Source organism: Brassica napus, chromosome C3 (assembly GCF_020379485.1).
Source record: "Brassica napus cultivar Da-Ae chromosome C3, Da-Ae, whole genome shotgun sequence".
NCBI lineage: Eukaryota > Viridiplantae > Streptophyta > Magnoliopsida > Brassicales > Brassicaceae > Brassica > Brassica napus.
The window spans coordinates 36,522,023-36,544,713 of record NC_063446.1 but is presented as its reverse complement, the minus strand read 5'-3'; the positions used below and the strand labels follow the sequence as shown (position 1 = coordinate 36,544,713).

At 28.8% G+C, this 22,691-nt stretch overlaps 1 protein-coding gene and 2 long non-coding RNA genes across 4 annotated transcripts; 1 reads left to right on the top strand and 2 right to left on the bottom strand.

Moving 5' to 3' along the window:
- Nucleotides 1–2,846: 2,846 nt before the first annotated feature.
- Nucleotides 2,847–4,256, bottom strand: LOC125583739. The gene is made up of 2 exons (XR_007320825.1): nucleotides 3,724–4,256; nucleotides 2,847–3,233 (listed from the first exon to the last, which is right to left on the bottom strand). It is a non-coding gene; the product is annotated as an uncharacterized LOC125583739 (long non-coding RNA).
- Nucleotides 4,257–4,511: 255 nt separating this feature from the next.
- LOC106385890 (glutathione S-transferase F4-like) lies at nucleotides 4,512–9,299 on the top strand. Its single transcript, XM_013825791.3, has 4 exons — nucleotides 4,512–4,632; nucleotides 4,718–4,860; nucleotides 8,485–8,533; nucleotides 8,637–9,299. The coding sequence occupies exons 1-4, from the start codon at nucleotides 4,560–4,562 to the stop codon at nucleotides 9,095–9,097; spliced, it is 726 nt and encodes a 241-aa protein (XP_013681245.1). The 5' UTR covers nucleotides 4,512–4,559; the 3' UTR covers nucleotides 9,098–9,299.
- Nucleotides 9,300–17,074: 7,775 nt separating this feature from the next.
- On the bottom strand, nucleotides 17,075–19,765 carry LOC106385928. 2 transcript variants are annotated; one of them, XR_007320824.1, is made up of 4 exons: nucleotides 18,693–19,765; nucleotides 18,475–18,608; nucleotides 17,535–18,285; nucleotides 17,075–17,343 (listed from the first exon to the last, which is right to left on the bottom strand). It is a non-coding gene; the product is annotated as an uncharacterized LOC106385928 (long non-coding RNA). The 2 variants fall into 2 exon arrangements; XR_007320823.1 differs by having other exon boundaries at nucleotides 17,535–18,608.
- Nucleotides 19,766–22,691: the final 2,926 nt, after the last annotated feature.

The following is a 22,691-nucleotide window of genomic DNA, read 5'->3' as shown; positions in this document are numbered from 1 at the left end:
ACGGAGGGTGACATACGCTAATGATTTATAAGTTGAGGGTTTATAATGTTGAAAACTTAGTTGAAGTTTTTTTTTACGATTCAAAAATAGTTGAGGGGTTTTATCACTAAAAGTTATTAAATGGTTTAAGAACTTTATTATCATTTATACATTATTTTATATTTTGATATACGCCTTTTAAACTAATTTATAAATTTTAATACATTACTTTATAACCGATTTATAAAGTTTCATAAATATTTTAATACTTTTACATATGATTAATACGATTTTTATAAGTTTTTACAATTTCTGCTACTTGTTAGGATAAAATAATCTAATATTCTTCGTGATACTACTGAAACATAAAGTAATACAATAAATGAAGAAAAATATATCAAATATATTATTTTATTGATTAAGAAAACAAAAATATAACATATCTGTTCAGAAATCAATGAGAATAAAAATAATCATGAATTTTTTTTTTTTTTGGGGGGGGGGGGGGGGGGGGGGGGGATATAGGGGGAAAGTATTAGCCGGATGACGAAAATCATGAAAATAGAAAAAAAAATGCATCCTACTCTAAATAGAAAAATTGACGTCATGGATGAATTATCTTTGACACTACTTAAAACTTAATATAACTTAGAAACTTTAAATTATTTGATATTTGACAATGACGATATAAACACACAAATTTTCTTATATCACTATTGCCAAATATAAAATAATTTAATATTTTGAAGTTATATTAACTTGGAAGTATTACTAAAAAATATTAATTTAGGATGTATTAACTAATTTTATAATAAATTAATGTATTATTTTTTTTAAATTAGTTTTAAACGCTTATATCAGAAACAAAATCAACACTCTGGGCTGAGGTACATATAGTGAATGAACAGAGGACAATATCACACGTAGAGGTTACGTCTTTACCGTCAATTCCAGGAAGATGATGTTTCACAGATGGTTCCTGGAAATAGAATGATATTTTCTCTGGACAGGGTTGGTTCAGCACTTTAGAAGGATTTGATGGGCTGATGCGAGCGGGGAATGTTCGGGCTAGTCTCTCTCCTCTTCACGCGGAGATGGAAGCACTACTCTGGGCAATGGAATGTATGAGAAACTTACGTCAATTTCAGGTTACGTTTGCAACGGATTGTTCTCAATTGGTGAAGATGGTTTCAGAACCAGAAGAATGCACAGCTTTTGCAAGTTATTTGAAGATATTAAAATCCTGAAAGAAAGTTTCTTCCAATCATAGATCATCTATGTACCAAGAACATAAAATTCAACGGCGGATAGCCTAGCACACAGTGTCAGGAAGCAACTCTCTTTCGTCGTTCACATGGATCAATATCTCCCGGTTTGGTTTACAGAGTCTGTATGAGTCTGTATAAGTTGATGACAAAAAAAAATCAATATAAAACAACGTATAAATGATAATAAAGTTATTAAACCATTTAATGACTCTTAGTGATAAAACTCCTCAACTATTTTTAAATCGTAAAAAAATCCTTCAACTAAGTTTTCAACATTATAAACCCTCAAATTATAAACCGTTAACGTATGTCACCCTCCGTCACGGTTTTTTAGACGGAGGGTAACATATGTTAACGAAATTAAAGTTGAGGGTTAATTTCATAGGATTTTTAGTTGAGAGTTTTTTTACGATTAGTCTTTAGTTGAGGGGTTTAATTACTCAAAACCGTTAAATATATAAACACCCCCCCCCCTACCCCTCTTTTTTTGACACTGTATTTCTCCATAATTAAACTCCGTTTCGCTGAACTCCACCACCATTAAAACGGTAAGAGAGCTTGCAGCTAGGGCTGGACACAAGACGAGTACTCGCAATTTTACGTGTACTTGCTATTTGAATTGTCTTGCACGGATAATAAATTTGTTGACTTGTATTTGACTTTGTTTAAAACTAGTACTTACTATTTTGAGAAAATGAATTACTTGCAAGTTACTTGCCCCGTTCTATTACTTTGCTATTCACGAGTACTTATGAACTATTTATGAGTACTTGTGAACTTTTTACGAATTTTTCTGAGTACTTAAGAATTACTTACTAAATAATATTTTATTAAAAATAGACATGCAAGTTTGTTTTGTGTATTCTTTATTTAAAATAACATGTGAAATATTTTAAATGAAATATTTGTTCATATTATAAAGAATAACAATAAAAAAGTATATGAATATTATGATATATAAGCATTGTATAATTTTCACGATGACAAAAAATGTCTTTTCTAAGCAAGTAACATGTAATAACAAACCATATAGCTAATTTTTTATACTTGTTACTATTTAATACTTGACTGTATGATGACAAGTATTTAAAAATCAAGATGGATACGAAACAAGTAACAAGTATAAGAAGAGTAATGAGTATTTTTGTCCAATCCTAAATACAAGTAAAATAAAGGATAAATATGAACTAGTATTTAATGTGGAAGCCCTCTTGGTCCAGTGGTTTGACCAAAGGTTTATTAATGTTTTTACATCAGAAGATCTTAGTTTCAATCCCCGGAGAAGGCGAATTATGCAAAATACTGGAAAAAATGCTTAAAAGAAATCTTCGGCATCGGGCAAGGAGTATCGTCAATGAATCTTATAGGGCGGCTCATGGTAATACAGTCAGACGCGAATCCTAATAAGGCAGGTAGAATTTTCGGCTGTAGTATCATCTATGTAACGTTTCTCATAGTTTGTAATAACATAATTAACCAGTGTTAAAAAAAAAAGAACTAGTATTTAGTAGATCATGTAACAAATAACAAGTAATGAAGTAAGTAACAGAGCAAATGACGAGTAAGTAGTAAAAATAATAATGATACTTGATACTTGAATTGATCTTGCAAGTAATAAAAATTGTTGACTTGTTACTTACTTTGACAACACAGAGTACTTGAATTTTTAACGCGGGTACAAATCAAATAGCGAATTTAATACGAGTAATGAGTAATGATGCCCGGCGCACTAAACATACCGGATTAAACCGATAGATCAATCACGGAACCAAAAAAACCAGAAGAATAAAAATAGAAGAAGGAACTGAAGAGAATCGGAATTGAACCAGAGGCTGTGGCAAGATTAGATTGGTAGTGTGTCTCCTTTATCCTCTAAGTTATCCATCGTCCATTTCAATGCGTTCTTGCTGCTCTGTGAGAAATCCATCGTGATTCCTATCTTCCTGTGTTTCATCATCTTTCTCGACTTTACTGATCTGATTTTGTCTGTGTGAATGAGAAACAAGCATTGTGAGGATGTGCTTCTAGCTTTCAATGCTAAAGTTTATGGGATTGTTATGGATTTGGATCAATGATAACTCATTTGTTTTAATGTGAATAACGTGCATTTTAAAGAGGTAATTGTGAAAGAAACCATAGAAGATAGCGAAATTAGCTAAATACAAAAACCAGTAAAAAAATTAGTTGCGTTGAAGATAAGGTATAAACAAAATGAAGATTAAGCCCCTCCCCCGTTAAAATAATTAGTTGCATGGAAGAAGCCATGTACTAGCGGTATGTCGTTTACTGTCCTAAATGGTGAAACAAAATTAATGTTGATGTCGCATGCATTTATATTGTCTCCGTTTAATGTTAACCTTGGTTAACCATCTACCTAGCTCGTTGCTCCATTAAATAGTTATGTTCGGTGAGTAGTAGAAACACACAAGTGATATAAAAGGGGTTCTTATATGAAGTAAAGTAGGAATTTACTTACGAATTACGATCCACGATTTCCAAGTCTGAGATTTGATTTGATTTTTGATAAATGTCAGAAGACTGGTTGTCATTTCATAACTGATGTGACGGATTGCGGATTTGCGGTAATCATGAAGGATGGCGAGAGGTTCGAAACTTTAGAGGCCATTGTTAGACGCCGGTATTGTGTACAAGAGTCGAATCTGATGGTGATAACTTATAGATTACCTGACTGGATGCTTTCCCTAAGTGGTATGACTCCACGTAAGTAGTCACGTATTAGCTACGATTTATTTTGTGATTAAATAAGATACAACTAAAGCGATTAAATCGTGACTAATTGGTCACGAGTATTTGGTGACTAATTGGTATTTAACAGTTACGATTAGTCATAATGTTTTTAGTTACAAACGTTAGCTAGTTTTATATAGCCACAAAATTTACCCTTTGTTCACGTAAGAAATGTGACTATAGCTGTTTTTTCTACTAGCGGTAGTGTTTTTAAGTTGTTTGAAAAAATAATAAAACACGATCTATCTATTTTTTTGAACACCAAACAAGATCTCTCTATATACAAGTTTTTGATTGAATTTTAAAACAAGTCTTTTTTTAATCAACAGCTAAAACAAATCTTACTGACTGTCGATCCCTTGTTTTTATTTTAATCATTGGAACAATTCATCTCCTGGGACACAAGAAAGGTGGCGACTCTTTACGTGGATGTCAGTTAAAGCAAAAAGTTCCTCGCTTTTGTATTGCGAAAGAAAGTAATATATATATATATAACTTAGCATCTTATATTTTTTTTTTGATATGTATAGTTACATCATTTAGTTGAAAACCCATTATAAATCAATGAGCTATACAAATAGTGTCTCGATGGATGACAGTAACATGGTGTTCAACCTGATGCCAAATGCTGATTTTGGTAAAAATAAAATAGGCTATTCGTGATTTCACATTATGAATTTCTTTTGTATAATTATTCTAACTTAACAATAATATGTGAGAAGGTTACAAGGTCCATGGCGATCCTTTCTCCACCAACACAAGGCGTGTTCTAGCTGTTCTCCTTGAGAAAGGGATCTCTTACGAGCCCATTACCGTTAATTTGAAAACCGGGGAGCACAAACGGGAATCTTACCTCTCTCTCAACGTAAGTTATTGTATAGCCAAGAAAACAAAAGATAGCTTCAGACTGGGGGTTGGGTTACACACCTCTACATACTTTTCATTCAAGGCTTGCTAATTCTAGGTTAAATTATTATCTATGTTAAATCCTCTCTATATTGATAGAGAAACATTAAAAAAGTTATAACATGTAGTTTGTACTAATTAAAAAAGTGTCTTGCTGTGTTGTCACGTAATTGAAATGTTAATTTTGATTACATGGCGGATTAAAAATCAATTGAAAATTTTGTTAGTCCAAAATTAAATTGCTAGGGAATGTTATATTATATAGTATGATCATTATGGACCATTCATTTATCAAATTAAAATTATTATATATATTTTCCTTAAATAAAACTTACAGAATTACCTAATGTGATTAAAATATATATGACATTTAATGATTTTAAATAATAAATATTTGCTAACAATTTGTATACTTTCTATCATTTCTGTTTAATTATTTATTATTAAAATAAATTACATAATTACATTAATCATATAATAAAAATTTAATTTTTTTTTTTGTATATATTGTATTTTGAATTTTTCAAAACGAGTATAAATTACTAAAACTGTTAAAAGTCTCACATAAACTTTTGTGATCAAGGTTTAAATTTTTTTCTATAATAAGATACAAATATTATAAAATCATATGAATAAATAATTTTATTTTAATAGGTGTTTATGTTAATATATATATATATATACATATATATATAAATTAAACTATACATCATATGAAAATACATACTTATATTTTGATATCTGCGTTGAACATATATTGAAAAGTTAATATTTTAATTTTGAAATCTTCATTCTTTTTTGAAATGATTATAAATTATTGAAACTACTAAACATTTCATATTAAAAATTGTTGGTGTAAAATATATACTATATATCTATTTTAATATCATTTAAATTTAATTATATATCATATACGATAGATAAGATTGATTTTTTTTTTCATTTATTTACCCTAAAATGATTGCGAATAAACGAGATCGGTCGTTTGATTTATATGCGCACGCCAATTTATTACATAATAATAACTGATTTTTTAGTTATTTAATATATAATAATTATTTTATTATTTCATAATATGCAGAAAAACATAAAATAAGTAATAAAAATATTTATTCTGCACAAAGCACGGATCTTAACCTAAGTATGCATCTCTTTAATAATTTTAAATCTTAAACATTTTCTAAATCTCTGGCCAAAAAAAAATAACGAAATTAGAATAAGCTCAAAAATCAATATTTATATCGAGCAATAACCAAAATGAAAAAAACGACACAAAATGAGAAAAATATTGAAGATAGATAGGATTGACACGTGAACGTAAACTTCTCATAACCATAATTAACTTTTCAATTGCTAAATCATGATATAAAACCGAGCTGGCATAGTTTCATTGTAACCAAATAGTAGGCCTGAGATTCTTCGGCCTAAACGTTAGGTTCTTATGCGATACGTGATTTTTTACCTAAAATATTTTTAAAAATGAGATCAGCTCATTAATAAACAAATTGTGTAATTAACAAATTTTTTTAAAAAAAATTGTTTAAGGGCCAAAAATATTAATTCGATCAAGAATATAAATTTTATTTTTCCATACAATATTTCTTAAATAATTTTCATATAAATTCACCATGCGCAAGGCGCAAGTCTTATCCTAATACATATTACATTAGATGAATATCTACTTTAATTAAAGCCAATTTGTGATAACTTGATTGGTCAATATCACTTATAATAGTTATAACTTATAACCCCTTCTAACTTCTGCTATATATGAGGACATTGTCTCTAATATGCTCCATCCAGATGTTAGTTCTCTAGCCATCAATCTTGAAATGTTTGGGTACATATGTACCATCAATCTTTGAGCTCGTCCTGTCTCTCCAACGGGATGCAGTCCTGAAGCGCATCGAAGGCCGGGTGAGGTTCTCTTACTCGGGTCAGGGCGCCGTTTTTGCTACTTCGGTTGGGTCAGTCGGAGTCTGGCGGCGAGGAGACCTGTCGGGAGTTTGGCCATCCCGGTGTTTCGATGGCCTCTTGGTCGTTTGAACAGGCTCAGCTTTCTCTTTGGTGCCGGTTAAGGAACGCTCGATTTTGGTTTTTGCCTTCATCACAACCTGTTGTTTCTTGGATTAGAATTGTATTGGTGGTCCTTTCGGATCTGATGCAATTCCTAGTCCCCCTTGGATTCTCGAGGCTCTGGTATGTTATCTCTGCCTCTCTTCCACTCGGATAATGAGCTTAAAGTCGGTGGAGAGAACAAGCTTGGTGAGATCGTCAAGAACCAGCTACTCCGGTAATGGTACGAGAAGTAACCGGCAACCGAGGAAACGAGGTGAACGCCACCTTCCTTGTGGATACCATTAACGGTTGAGAACGGCAATTGATAATCTAAGGATTGCGGAGACGGCTAGTGGAATGCGCCGGGGTGGTGGTTGAGCGAAGCTAGCTTAGTTTACGTTTGATTTAGATCATTTTGTTCAAATTGAGCTTGTAATCGAAACTTGAAATCCCATTTCGGATCGTGAAATAATTTATATAATTAAAAAAAAAACTTTGAGCTTGTTCGATTATGGATCAACGTACGTATTTTTGTCGCCAAAAAGAAAGAAAGAAAGATTAGTCAGCAGTCATGTTAGGAGTCCGATTTTGCGGCGATTATGGTTTGTTAGGACAAAAACTCAGAGCTTTTTAAAAGTTCACTTTTTTCTTTCATTAAAATGTTAAACACTAGTTTTTAGTTGATAGATTTAGCACTATTGTCTATTTACTATAACTAATACATAATCAAGAAAAAAGATGGTAATTGTGACGAAGGTTAAAGAGTCGACCGCAGTAGAGTTGCAGTTATCAATCTTCAGAAGAAGAAGACAGGAGCATGTATGTTATTTACATGCTCATTAAATGCTTAAAACAGAAAAATGGTTTAAGAACAGAAAAAACGGCTTAAATGAACACATATGTCTACAGAGTATAGGATTTAAACCACAGTGTCACGTTAAACTTTTTGTATAATGTGACCAAAGTAATATAAATAACAAACATACGTAAAAACTTTTACAAAACTAATTCTTGATTGGAGAAATTAGGTGAATACCCTAAAAGAAGTGGAATGCCTTTAGAAGGGAGGGAAATGTTTATGATTGGGGGGTGGGGAAGGAGGGGAAATAGGGTATGGAGTTAATTTTCTTAGATTTGGTGGGTAGAGAGCACAAATTATCTTCTTGATTTATGTCGTTTAGTCCTGGACTTATTAATTTGGGGGATAAACCCAATCCGACCACCCGACTAACGTCTAATCATAATTCCGAACACGGGGTTAGTTTCTTCAAAGTGGGATTATTTTCATTCAAATCATGCTATATCTAGGTTTAATTCTCGTCTATGTTTACTTGATGTATATATTTGCATGTTTCTAAATTTCAATCTAATTATTAGTACCTGTTTGATCAGGTTTATAGAACGACTTCGTGAATCTTCTACTTATATTTGTTAGATATAGATTCTGAATGTTTTATAATCACCTAATGATTGGTTACTTGTGACACAAGGATGTCAAGTTTTAACAATGTTGTTATTGATGCAGCCATTTGGTCAAGTCCCAGTGTTTGAAGATGGAAACATTAAGCTATGTGGTGATTTAATTTAAATTACGCACTAATAAACAACATCATGATAATTGTTTTCTATTCTATCTAATCTATTTTTATACTAATTTCAGTTTCAAACTTCTTACAGAGTCTCGAGCCATCACACAATACATTGCATATGTGCATAGCTCAAGAGGCACACAGCTTTTGAATTTACAAAGCCACAAGACAATGGGAACACTAACAATGTGGATGGAAATCGAAGCTCACCAGTTCGATCCATTCGCATCTGTACTCACTTGGGAGCAAGTCATTAAACCTCTCTACGGTCTAGAGACTGACCTGACGGTCGTGGAAGAAAATGAAGCTAGTCTAGAGAATGTTCTAAATGTCTATGAAAAACGACTCGGAGAATCTAAATTCTTGGCTTGTAATACCTTTACTTTGGTTGATCTTCACCACTTACCCAATATACAATACCTTTTGGGGACTCCAACGAAAAGATTGTTTGAAAATCGACCTAAAGTACGTACGTGGGTGGATGACATTACTGGCAGAGAGGCTTGGAAGCTGGCTTGTGATCATGACAAGTCGTGGTTTGGTAAGTAAAGGAAATAACTGAAAGCAAAAGAAAACTGCCAGGGAGTGTGTTTGTGTGTTATGTTGGGGTACTCCTTGTTTGTAAGTGTGTGCTGTTGTTAAAGTAAACTTACGTTGTTTGTTGACTGTTGTGTGGTGCATCCTATAAGAGTCGTTGTGTGTTGGTTTGTGTATGTCCGATGTATATGAATAAAACTTATTCTTGAGTTCACCCCCTCTAGGTTCACCAACCAATAGGATTGTGTTATTTCATATTTGATATCTTTTATAAAAAAGAAAACAAAATATTGCCAATTTATATTATCTTTTAAAATTAAAAAGTAAAAATAAATAAATAAAAAATAGTAGTAATTACAAAAAAAAATATTTTTAACGTCATCAGCAAAACATTAAACCCTAAATCCTAATCCCTAAACCCTAAATCCTAAACCCTAAACCCTTGGATAAACCCTAAACTCTAGGATAAATCTTAAACTCTAGGATAAATCTTAAACTCTAAATCAAAATCACCAAACACTAAAACACTCAAGGGTTTAGGGTTTAGGGTTTAGGATTTAGGGTTTAGGATTTAGGGTTTAGAGTTTTAGGGTTTAGTGTTTTTATTTAGAGTTTAGGATTTACCCAAGGGTTTAGAGTTTACCCAAGGGTTTAGGGTTTACCCAAGGGTTTAGGGTTTACCCAAGGGTTTAGGGTTTACCAAAGGGTTTAGGGTTTACCAAAGGGTTTAGGGTTTAAGATTTAGGGTTTAGGGATTAGGATTTAGGGTTTAGGGATTAGGATTTAGGGTTTAGTGTTTTGCTGTAGCTGCTATTTTTTCTGTAGCTGCTATTTTTTTTCACTTTTTTATTTTAAAAACATAATATAACTTGATAATATTTTGTTTCCTTTTTTAAAAGATATCGAATTTGAAATAATGAAGACATAGCATTCAATATAAATTCATTTTTTTTCTTTTAAAAATAATTCCCTAACTTTAACTTTTTTTTTAACTAGGACCAAAATAAATACTTATACAGAAATAAAAGTTTTAAGAAAACAGAGTCTCACTTTTTATTTACATATTATTTCTTTAAAGAAATCTTAAGTTTAGTGTTCCAAAAAAAACTTAAGTTCAAATAATATAATAATTTTCTAAAATCATGAAAATTTAATATAAATAGAATTAAATTCTAACTATCATAATAAAATATTAATCTAAAATAGAAATAAATATATTAAAATATTATTTTAGAGGAAAAATAGAATAATACATTGAAAACGTGTTCATCTTATTATAGAATTCTCCTATTTTTGAGGAAAATATAGGAGAATGCTTTAGAGATGGTGTTAAATCAGGTATAATCAAACATGAAGCGTAATGTCTTATTTTGACCCAAAAAAAAAAAAAAGAAGTGTGATGTCTTATAATCTGATTGTAGGATGCTAGATTTAAAGCAATCAAGAAGATATGAGAAGTAAAACAATGGATATCAAAACCAAAACTCAATTTTTATAAAGAAACAAATAATAGCATTGAAGAGCCGATGTGTTTTTGATGCTCAAACAACTAACAAGAAACAAAAAATAAAAATAAAAAGGCAAATTCGACAATGTACCATTTTTATTTTTTATTTTTTAAAAAGGTCTATTTTAGAATTTTCATAAGCCATATGAGAATTTGATCCAGCCTATCTCCAATCCATCCCTATTTTTCTTTTATTTTTTATCTAAAATAAAAAAACTCTATTATAGAGGTAAATTTGCTCTAAAGTGTAATAAATGTGACATATTTGATATGCTACGTAAGCTTTCAATAGTGTTGGTGTTGTTGGCTTTTTTAATATTTGAGTCCATAATGAGTGGGATCACTGTTTTGTTTTTTTTTGTTATAGACTTGCAAAGGTTTGGTAGGTTGGTTTTAAATAGAGAAATTAGGGGAAAAAAGAAAATTTAAGTACATAACTACTATAAGGTATGTGTTATGATATACCATATATTATCTACAATATATACAAAATTACCCTCACCTCTTACCAACTAACACGCACTTCTTTTTTCTATTTTTTTGTTTCTCTTTTTTTTTTCCTCTTCATCACAAAAGTCATGGAACCGTTAAATTTTGCGATGAACTTTGCAATCAAAACGAACTAATCAAAGTAATCCGGTTAGATTGAAGAGCATAAGATTCTGATTTCGCACGCTGTATAATCATCAAACACAACAACTGATTATCTGATTATTTTTCTTCATATATTTGATTGGCTTTACAATTTTGTTATTTTTGATACATGTAGATTAAGAAACAAATAATGCACAGAACATTGTGGTGTACTATTCTATTTGATAAACTTAGAATAGAAATGATTTCTTATTCCTCCTCCTTCCCTTCCCCTCCTTCACGGTGCCCCTCCCCCTCCTCTCCTACCCCTTTGTCGCGATGAGGCATCACTGTCACTCTTTCTTAATCTATAAATGATTTACATTGTGATGTTTCTATGTATCAAGTTGTCTATACTATTTTTTAATTGATATAGTATATTATAGTATGTTATGCATAACACGTCCAGTGGTTGTATCGAGTTTTCCATACTATGTTGTAATAATGTATAGTATAGCTATTTAACAGATGAAACCCAACCTCATAACTAGTTGCCTCCTCTTACAATCTCTCTCTCTCTCTCAAGATGTGTTGTTACAATAGAGCTTTGATATGCTATATCTATACCATAGGTTTGGTGAAATAGAATAGAACACATGGGTTTTATCTTCTTATATGATATTCACGCGCATAGAGGGAGAGAAAGGGAAATTTGTTGGCCTAATTGTCCCATCCATCCCCTTATACTATTTGATGGCTATATTTTTAATTATCAAGTCTCATATGAATATTGAGCAAAAAAGACCCTTTTAAATAATTATGTTTTGTGGTAAAAAATTTAAACCTTAGACAAACAGAAAAGGTGATACATGTGGGCCAATTATTACCAGATCATTTTTAAGAGCACCATTATCCTAGATACCTTAAATGGGTCTCTTATTTTTTTTAAATATTTTAATTGTAAAAGTTAATTAAGAGACTGGATTAAGAGATCCAAAAATTTATGTGCTCCATTGCAAGTCTCTTATTTAAGGGTTCTTAAAAAAAATTAATTAAACACCAAAGTTTTTTTATTTTTCTTATTAAACTTAAATTTTTTCTTAAAACATAGTACAAGATAACATTTTAAACATTGATTTTAAAATAAAAACATAAAAATAAATATTGATCAAAATTTTTATCATCCGTCCCTCAAAAATGTTATGAGAAGAGGATGCCATATATGAAATTTTTAAAATTTTGTGAAGACAAGAAGAATGGAAGATTGAAAATTTTGAAAATTTTGCTTTTCAAGTGAATTGCAAATCTATACTATATAAAAGTTGAGGCTATAAGCCATCGAGAGCGTCCACATAGAATTTAAACGACCAATCGTAGTATGACAAATTATTATTTAAGTTTACTATTTTTAAAAATGTTAATATTACCAAAAAATGTTTATTTCAAACTAAAATATAAATCAATATCGAATAAGGTAAATTTACAAAAATATAAATACTATATTAAGTTAACATAATGTTTAATATTTTTCGAAAATTAAAAAATAAATAACGAAAAGAATAATTAATTTTAAAATACAAGACTTTCAAACAAGTATAACTATATAAATCTAAATTTAAACTCATGATTTTCAAAGTTTAAGTTATATACTATTGAAAATATTCAAACTAACATATACTATATATAAGTTGATATTATAAATCATTTAGAATGTTCACATATTATTTTAAAGCACCAAAAATATACCAAATCGTTTTTCAATTTGGTATTTCTAAAAATGTTAATATTACGAAATTTTTTATTTCAAAATAAAATATAAATAATTATCAAATAAGTTAAACTTACAAAGTTAAAAACATCATGTACAAATCTATAATATATAAAATAAAGTTTCGAAAATTAACATAAAAATAACAAACAAATATAATAGTTAATTTAAAAATGCAATACTTTCAAACAATTATAACTATATAAATGTAAAACACATGATTTACAAAATTTAGGTTATATACTGCTGAAAATATTCAACAAAAATTTGTACTATATGTAATTTTATGCAATAAATCATTGAGAATATCCACATATTATTTTAAAGCACCAAAATATGTCAAATTACCATTTTAATTATTATTTTAAAAATTTCAAGATTTTCACAAAATGTTTATTTCAAAATAAAAAGGAAACTACTATTCAATTTAGTGAAAATGCAAAATTATTAAAGGAATCAATTTGATATATAAAGTAAACCTTTGAAAGACCAACATAAAATCAACTAACAAAAAAAATCTTAAAGAATACAAGATTTTAAAATAATAAAAACAATATGAATCTAAAGCACTTTTCATTACATATGAATCTAACAAAATATGATTTCAAAATAGAAGCTATTTCTTTCAAAAAAATATCAATAATAAATTTTGTAAGCAAAATTGCCAAATAACTAAAAGAATCAGTTTATTATAAGAAATAAATGTTTGGAAGATCAACATAAAATTAAGTAACAAAAATAATCTTAAAAATATAAGGATTTCAAATAATAAAGACAATGTAAAGAGTCAATTAGCTAAAAATCCACAAAGAAGTTGGAAATTAGGGGAATACACATGATGTGACAAGTTGTGTGTCTATCAACAAATCAACAAAGATACTTTGGTGTGGGATTTAGGGTATTGAGTTAATTATGGGGAAAATTGTGTATATGAGATGCAATTTCACCAATGTAAATCTAAATCACTTTTTCATTATATATGAATCTAAATAACATATGATTTCAAAATTGAGGATATATATTATTTAAGTGTTCACATAGAATTTAAAAATATCATTATAATAATATAAAAATCAGCATCTTAATTTGATAAAGTAAATAAAAATATTATTAAAGATAATTAACTTGATATATAAAATAATTATATATTTGAAATTAAACAAAAAATTAACAAAAATAAAAATATTCAAAAAGAAACAAAGTTTTAAAAAACATATTTATAAATAATCACGTATGTAAAAATAAATAAAAATCAGCACAAAACTATAAAAAGATAAATTAAAATTTGTAAAACTTATCTTTAAAGTTAGATTGATATTTGTAGCTAATTATTGAAAACTTAATATAATAAGAGATTGTTCACGTACCTTATAGGAATTGGTAGTGATCGCATATTATTACTAAAAATATAATTATGTATGTAACCTTTAATATGATATGGACTATATGCTTTAAAAAACAGAAATAACTGAAAATATTCAAAAATAACATATACTATATATAATTTGATGCCGTAAATTATTGAGAATATCCATATATTATCTTGAAGCACCAAGAAAAATATGTTAATCACCATTTTATATATTACTTATAGAACTTTCAAAAATTGTTTCTTTCATAATCAATGTAAAATTTAGAAAAAGCCAAAATCATTAAAGGAATCATATTGATATATAAACTAAATATTTGGAAGAATAACATAAATTTTACGTAAAAAATATAATATTTAAAAATAAAAGAATTTGAAATAATAAAGAAAATATGAATCTAAAGCACATATGATTTTAAAATTGAGGCTATATGTTATTTAAAGTGGTCACATAGAAGCTAAAATTATTATTAATAATATGTATTCTCAAAATGTTAATTTGATATTTTTAAATATAAAATTTCAGATATTTTATTTCTCTCAAAATAAAATTAAATAAGTTTAATTTTTTTTCCAGAAATAATTAACTTTATTTTTAAACTAAATATTTGAAAATTAAAAATAAAATTTTATCGAACAAAAATAACATTTTAAAAAAGAAATCAACATAAAAAAATGTTCTAATAATCATGTAAGTGAAAGTAAAATAAAAATAAATACAAAATTACAAAAATGATAAATTAACTAATGTATTAATTATCTTAAAAATTAGATTGGTATTTATACTAAATTCTTGAAAACTTAACATAAAAAGAGTTTAACAAGAAAAAAAAAATTATGTCCACAGCCAATATTACGATAAGGGCTATATACTATTAAAAATATTCATATATAAATAAAAATACGAAAAATATTCCAAATCAGTATCATTGTTTAATATTTTTATAAATCTTAATAATTCTAAAGTAAATCTATAAATTAATTTCAAAATATGAACTAAAATTAACTAACTTGATATATATGCTAACTATCTTTAAACATAACACTAAAATTTATTTAAAAAATTCATAAAGTATGTCAAAACATAAAATAGCATATACATAAAAATAAAATATATAATTAATATTAAAATAATTAACCTAATCAAATAAGTAAAAAATAAAAATTTTAGTATTTTTATATTGGTGTTTGCTACAAAATCATCTAATTTTATAATAGATTATAAAAGGTTCTTAAAAACATTGGTCAATTTTCGTTTCTTTCTTACCGGGCTAATTCAGTTTTGGCTTATAATAAGCTTACAAAGTTCTATTAAAAATAAAATGTGGTAAGAATAATCCACAATTAATACACATATTGTTGATTAAATAGTTTGTTTATATGCTTTTGAATTGCATTTTATCAATTAAATAAATTAACATAGTTATTTACTCATCAACAATTAGATTTTAATAAATTTTGTGACATTGTTTTTAAAAAGTCATAATCCAAATATTCATTTAACTAACCAAACATATGTTTATGAAACATACCTAAATTTTTTTATTATCTAAAATATTTTTTTTTTAAATTAGGTCACTAATAATAATAAATCGAAGTACATGGTAACCCTTTTCCGAGAAAAGTAACTTCTCAATCGGGGAAAACATTTTGTGTACCGCTAAAACATCATAATCCCACCACTAATTTATATTGTAACTATATCAAGTAGGAGATATATTTAATTTTTTAGATTTTTATTTTTTATTTTAATAAATAAAATATTACTTAATATTAGCATAATTTTTTTTTATATATTTTCTCCTTTTCTTATATCTAACAAACAGATAGTTACTATTATTTAAATTTCATCAAAATATTTATTATGATTTAGACCTAAATATACATATAAAACTATTAGATATGCATTTAAAAGAATTAAATAAGAGTATTTTAAATACAAATATGCATAAAATAAGTATATAATAATACATTCATTCTAAAAATTTGGTAAATACAAAAAAGTTAGATATATTGCATAAGGATTAATCTTTTATGTCATTCAAATAGAAATACATATAAAATTATAATAAAATATTTATAACAGTGTTGTATTAGTTAATAAGCATGAAACAATCTATATGACGCATTTAATTTTTTTATTAAGAAACAATATACACATGTTTATAAATACATTTATACATTTACGTATACAAACAAACTGATATCTAAATATTAGTTATTTAAATGGTAAAATTGTATAAAAACTTAACTATGAAAAATAATAAAGCACACTTTAAGTAAATTTCATAGAAAAATGTAAATAAAACAATTTTCTATTATATTATCTTAATATTATTAAAAAATAAAACTAATTATTAATAAAGTATTCATAATAGTGTATAGCATAGTATAGTAGTGTATATGTACTGAGAAATCTATGTGATATTAAAATTATGTACTTATAAGAAACTATAAATACTTTAGTAACAGTAATTTTACTTTTATAATACAAACAAATAAATAGCTAAGTTCAAAAATAACAAATTTATAAAAACAATGTAAACAGGAAATCAAATAATATTTTAATAATATTAATAAAAATATTTTTTACGAAATTCATCTTTTTCTTAAAAAATATTGCAAAATTAAATTAAATTATTAAAGCAGACTAGCGCGTAGCGCGAGTAAAAAATCTAGTATATATAGAGAAGGATAGAAGTTGTTGTGAATTGCTTGTGAAGATAAGTTGAAGTAGAGAATGGAGTAGATTACTTTGTGAATTGCTTTTCAAGTGAATTGCAAATATATATAGAGAAGGATGGAAGTTGTCACTCGTGAACTATATGTGTGAACTTTAACAGAAGACTACAAACACCAAAAGACTCCAACTCTCTCTGTCACTCTTGTACACCCGTGACACAAATACAAGTCAATGACACAATTACAACTCAATGACTCAATGACACAAGACAATGAAACAACAACTCTCTGTCACTCGTGAATGCTCCACTCCAATACCCATGAATGCTCCACTCCAATGCTCCACTCCACTTCACCACCTGAAACAACAAGAATGAGAAACACAAATCTTTTAATGCTCTAGAACACAAGACAGTGAAACAACAAGACGCTTGAAACTTAAACTACAAGGACAGTAACAACAAGAAACTTGAACTACAAGGAACAGAGAATTAAACCGAAGGTTAAGCAACAAGAAACAACTTAAAAGTTTGAAAGTTTTTAGATTTACCTCTGTTGCAACTGGAACCTGACTCATGTCACTTGATCCATCCATGTAAAGGCAACAAAGACAGAACAATCAAAAAGAATCTAGCATTATCTGGACAAGTGTATGACCATATTACCTGGCAGAAAATACTTGCCATCTGGTGTGAAGGTGGCTTCTAGGGATGTACCTTGTGAAGGCTCCAAACTAAAACCACATTTCTACAAAACAAAGAAAAAATGATCAGCTCACTTCAACATCTTCTCACCAACAGCTGAATGACCATTCTCTGCAGCAGTGTAAAGAGGAGTCTCTCCTTCAAAATTCTGCTTTGACAACAACTCTCTCAACTCCTCTCCATCGCAACCGCCTCGAATCAGCACTTTAACCTTCCCTAAGTTCTCAGTTCTAGCAGCTATATGGAGAGGCGAGTCACCTCTCTTCCCTGGCGACTCAGTCTTCTTCCTCCTCTCACCGATGAAGCTCAGCTGCCTCTCCATCACCACACGGAATCTCTTCTGCTTCTCTAGAAACCCGCCGCGGAAACTCTTCTGCCTCTCCATCGTTGCTGCTTTGCCAAAACTAGGAAGCTTCTCCATAATAACTCCACGTTTCTGATTATGTACAGTGGCAACACCTCGGAAGCTCTGCTATTTCTCCATTGATCTTCCGAGCCTGCTTGGGGGATGATGATTCTCGACACTCTGCTTCTCCTCCATTATAGTCATATTGTTACTCCAATTTTTTCGTCGTTATCAACAAAGATACCCCAAATCTAGAAAAGGTACAAACTTTTCTTGAAATCACCTCGAAGCATCCATTTTTAAGCAGGAAAGAAACGAACTTTATGGAAAACGAATTGGAGAGTAGACAGCAAATCTTCCCCAAAACTGTGAATAAACTTGGAATTGATTGAAGATTGGAAAAACTAAAAGTTCAGATTGAAACTGATTGATTCCGTTACCTTCAGAAGACCAAGAAAAACATTAGCAAAAATCTGAGAAACAAAGCAGAATCTTGAAGGAGCGAATCATCCTCGCTCGATGTCACCAGCTGATCATCAGTCCTGTGGAACCCCACCGAACGTATCTTCCCTCCCTGCAAATTCAACGATGAGATCAATCTCGAGAATTGGATTTTGGCAAAGTTAATCGGAGATCATAGAAAAAAGTAGTTGCGTACGAAGTCGGAGAAGACTGTTCCGATGGCCATACTACGTACCAGTCCATCGTCTAGCTCCGTCAACGACATCTTCACGGTGAACAAACTGTGGAAGCACGAGACAGAGAGGAAGAGATAGAGAGGAAGAGAGAAAGGTGAAGAGAGGAAGGCAAAGACATGAAGAGAAGAGACGTCTCTTCCAGTGCTTAATTAAGTGACGTCTCCCATGATTATTACATTTTTTCTTTTTTTTTTAAATCCCAATTATACTAAGAAACCTGTGTGTAAGATACATGGATAATGATGCTCTAAAAGTTATCTTCACCTTCCTATCGAAGAAATAATGATGTTTGCCAAAGCAAAACATAACCTAACTTCAAATGCTTTTGTAATGTCTTTGATGCTTTGTCTAAACATCCAAGATGGCGAAGAGCTTGATTGTGGTAAGAGAACTTACCATGTCTACTTACTATAGAAGGTAATGCTTATATGATTATTGTTTAAGTATTAATTAATACTATTTGTTATTTGCAGCAAACTCTAAATCCAGAATCAGTTGTGTATGCTTAGACAGTCCCGGTCCCATTAGTGCACAATATTGCCATTGGTTTTTGTAACGCTGAGGACCAAAAATAGTTACTTCTATTACAAATGAATTGATGTCAAAAAGAAAAAAAGAAAATAAATGAATTGAGAGGCTAGACTTGTATCTTAACAATTGACAAACAATGACTGAAATTACTATCATTCGCAAAACAAAAGGATATGATAAATAACACGGCTAACATGCACATAATCAAATTAGAGATCAGGCCAGAAGAATCGAAAATGGAAACTGGATTCGTTTGAATGCTCTCATCAATGGGGCTCTATGCCAACTTGTTTCACGACATGGGGGATGAGGCCATGGATTCTACATACTTCAAAATCTCTTATGTTGTGTGTTTTTAACGCCACTTCTAATCTTCTTTAATTATGTACTTTGGCTCTCGAGTGCAAAGGCAGAAAGGAGCTTAATCGCCAGACCCACCCGTCGAGCAGGGGCTTGACAAAAAAGTTACGAAAGTACAAACTAAAGTCTTTTTTTTTGCAACAAACGGCTATTCTATTACTCAAACTAAAGTCATTTAATGGATTGGAAAAGTACTTACATAAGTATATGATTAAAATAGAGTACTCCAAGTAGAGTACTATATACAATACATTAAAAATATAAGAATATGATCAAAATAATATGAAGATGAATGTTATCAGATTCCATTATTAATGGTGGTAAGCTACCAAATAATCTCTACTTTTTCTTAACAATAATATACTTTTACTACAAAGGAGAGTAGTGTTTTCCACTAAGCACATAGTTGTAATATTCTATTGCTATATTTGATGAAACATAGTAAAAACTTATAGTATTGTACTATTGACTTTTGATAGCAATTAGGGAATGATTAGTGAGAGATTGACTGACTGATCTACTTGCTGCCCTTAGCTTTTTCAGCTGTCCATTTGTTCAAAAGCCAAAAGGAAAATCATATTTCTCTTATATGGTTCTTACCTTTACTATAAAAGTAGATTCCGATTTTTTTGAAAGATGTTAGCCCCCTTACCGAGACAAAGATACGTCTGGTGGTACCAAACACAGCTTGGTCAATGTCGAGTTAGGTCTCGAGGTCAGACTCATTGTCGAGGTCAGACTCATTGTCGAGGCAGTAACGCATGAGTATTCTGATGTAGAAAGAAAGCAGACCATATATAAACAGTATTATTAGTCCCAACCATCCTCCTTCTTTGGCAGCTTCAAACAAATGAAAGTATTCCAACTCCACATACAACGTTATATCCTGTACATGTTATATACAATGATGGTCATCAATTCATCATGAATTGACTAAAGAGTGAAAGATAAGCAATCATTTGCTTTGAACCTAGACTTGTTTGGTCTAAAAAGTTTACCAAAAATATAAATCAACATTAAATGTAAATTGCCGATGTCATATTTAGTCGTAATCCATGTCATCAATTTTAATAGACATGTCACATTTTTTTGTGAATGTGATTGATTGTGAAGAGAATATGTTACAAAGCACTTCTCAAATAATGACTAGAAAATTAGTTATTTCTTTCTTCTTTTTATAAAACTAGGATAAAACATGCGTCTTGCGCAGATTGAGTTTATTTGTATATATTATCGATAATTTCTTTTATATATTTGATCATTTTATTTATACATATACAATTTTTTTTGTTATTATATAATTTTTTTCCAATGGATCAGATCAATTTTTATTAAAAATTTTGGAACAAAACTATAATTAATATATTATGGGTTGATCGGATTGGACATTAAACAAATTATGACATAAAAACCTTATTTTATCCATCAAACACATTCTTGAAAAAAGTGAACAGTATTGCTTCTACAGTTGAATTATTTTGACTTTTATCTTTCATATGGTTTTGAAAGGTTTCAGATCAACTATTGAATTGATACATGCAATTTTAATGTTTTTAGTCGTATACTTAAGGAAACCTTACATTTTTGTAATTTAAAGTCGTTTTAAAAATTCAAAAATATAAAATATAAGAAAAAATATAACATATAAGGTTTCCTCATTTTTGTATTTTAAAGTCGTTTTAAAAAAAAATTAAAATATAACATATAAGGTTTTCTCATTTTTGTAATTTAAAGTCATTTTAAAAATTCAAAATATGACATATAAGAAAAAATCTATTTTTTATTACATGGTTAATGTGATTGTTTAATTTTTTTAATAATATAAAATTAAACAAAAATGAAGAAGGATGCAAAAATTGTTATCAAATATTTATTATTCATAATCATTAATTACCATATATATGTTAATCATATTAGATAATTCCGTAGCTTTTATTTAAGGAAAGAATACACACTTCTTATATTTTTGGTTAATATAATGTTCTCTAGTAATTAGATTTGGACCAACATTTTTTTCAATTGATTCTTAAGCTGCCACGTAAGCTAAATTGATATCTTAATTAAGTGACACCTAAGCAGGGTCACTTTTTAATTAGTACAAACTTAAGGTAACAACTTTTTAAATGATTCTCAATTAATATATAGGGGATCCAACCGTTGATAGTTCATCTAAGTTGTGATCGCATGACTCAAGTGTACTCAACAAGCGGATTTGGTTTTAAGAACTAACAAGCGAATATATTTAATTTAAGGCACAATAAAAGAAACCTTCTTAATATGAACTAGATCTCGATCCGCGCAACCGCACGGATTTTTGTTTTTATTTATTTTTATATAAATATTTTGTTTTCAATTCTAAATTGGTATACATATAATATATATGTGTCTATCAATTTTTAAAACATAATAAGTTTACGGTATATTTTTTCATTGAATAGATTGTTTCAAACTTTCACATGTATTTGTATCTTCTTCTATATATATATTTTCGGATTATTATTCCATTATTAAAATCGTAACTATATATATAAAGATTAGTAAAATATTGTTTTATTGTCATATTCAAAGATATTGTAACATTTCACAAATTTATAAAGTTTTTAAAAAATTAAACTTTTCGCTTCATAGATTTATATTATTGAGTAAATAATTAAACATTTAGTTTTTGTTTAATTTTTAAAATAAACTATATAGTTTAAAATTTGTTTTCATTCGCTTAAGGTAGTAAAGATTAATCATTGTTAGATAATATGATTTTTGTTATTTCAAAAAAATCTTTATAATTTTAAAAGTTAACATCGAAAAATATTTAAATATTTAACATATGGAGGTCTAGTATTACAACATTAAATTATATCTATTTAATTTATACTATCTATAAATCCAATGGATCATCTATTGTTTAAATCCAATTATTGATAGCCCAATAAAAATTTCTGCTACGCCCAAAATTTAAATGATAAGATTAGAGATTAAATGTAACATGACTTTCTAGGAATAAGTCCATTAGGTCCATTTTTTTAAAAATCACACATGAATCAATGTTGTGACATCTGTTTTAATATATA

Excerpts from the sequence above, each read along its gene's own strand:
- LOC106385890 (XM_013825791.3), top strand. The coding sequence starts at position 4,560 with ATGAGCTATACAAATAGTGTCTCGATGGATGACAGTAACATGGTGTTC. Across the intron at positions 4,633-4,717 it reads GATGCCAAATGCTGATTTTG|GTTACAAGGTCCATGGCGAT; the intron begins GTAAAAATAAAA and ends ATATGTGAGAAG. Across the intron at positions 8,534-8,636 it reads TGGAAACATTAAGCTATGTG|AGTCTCGAGCCATCACACAA; the intron begins GTGATTTAATTT and ends AACTTCTTACAG.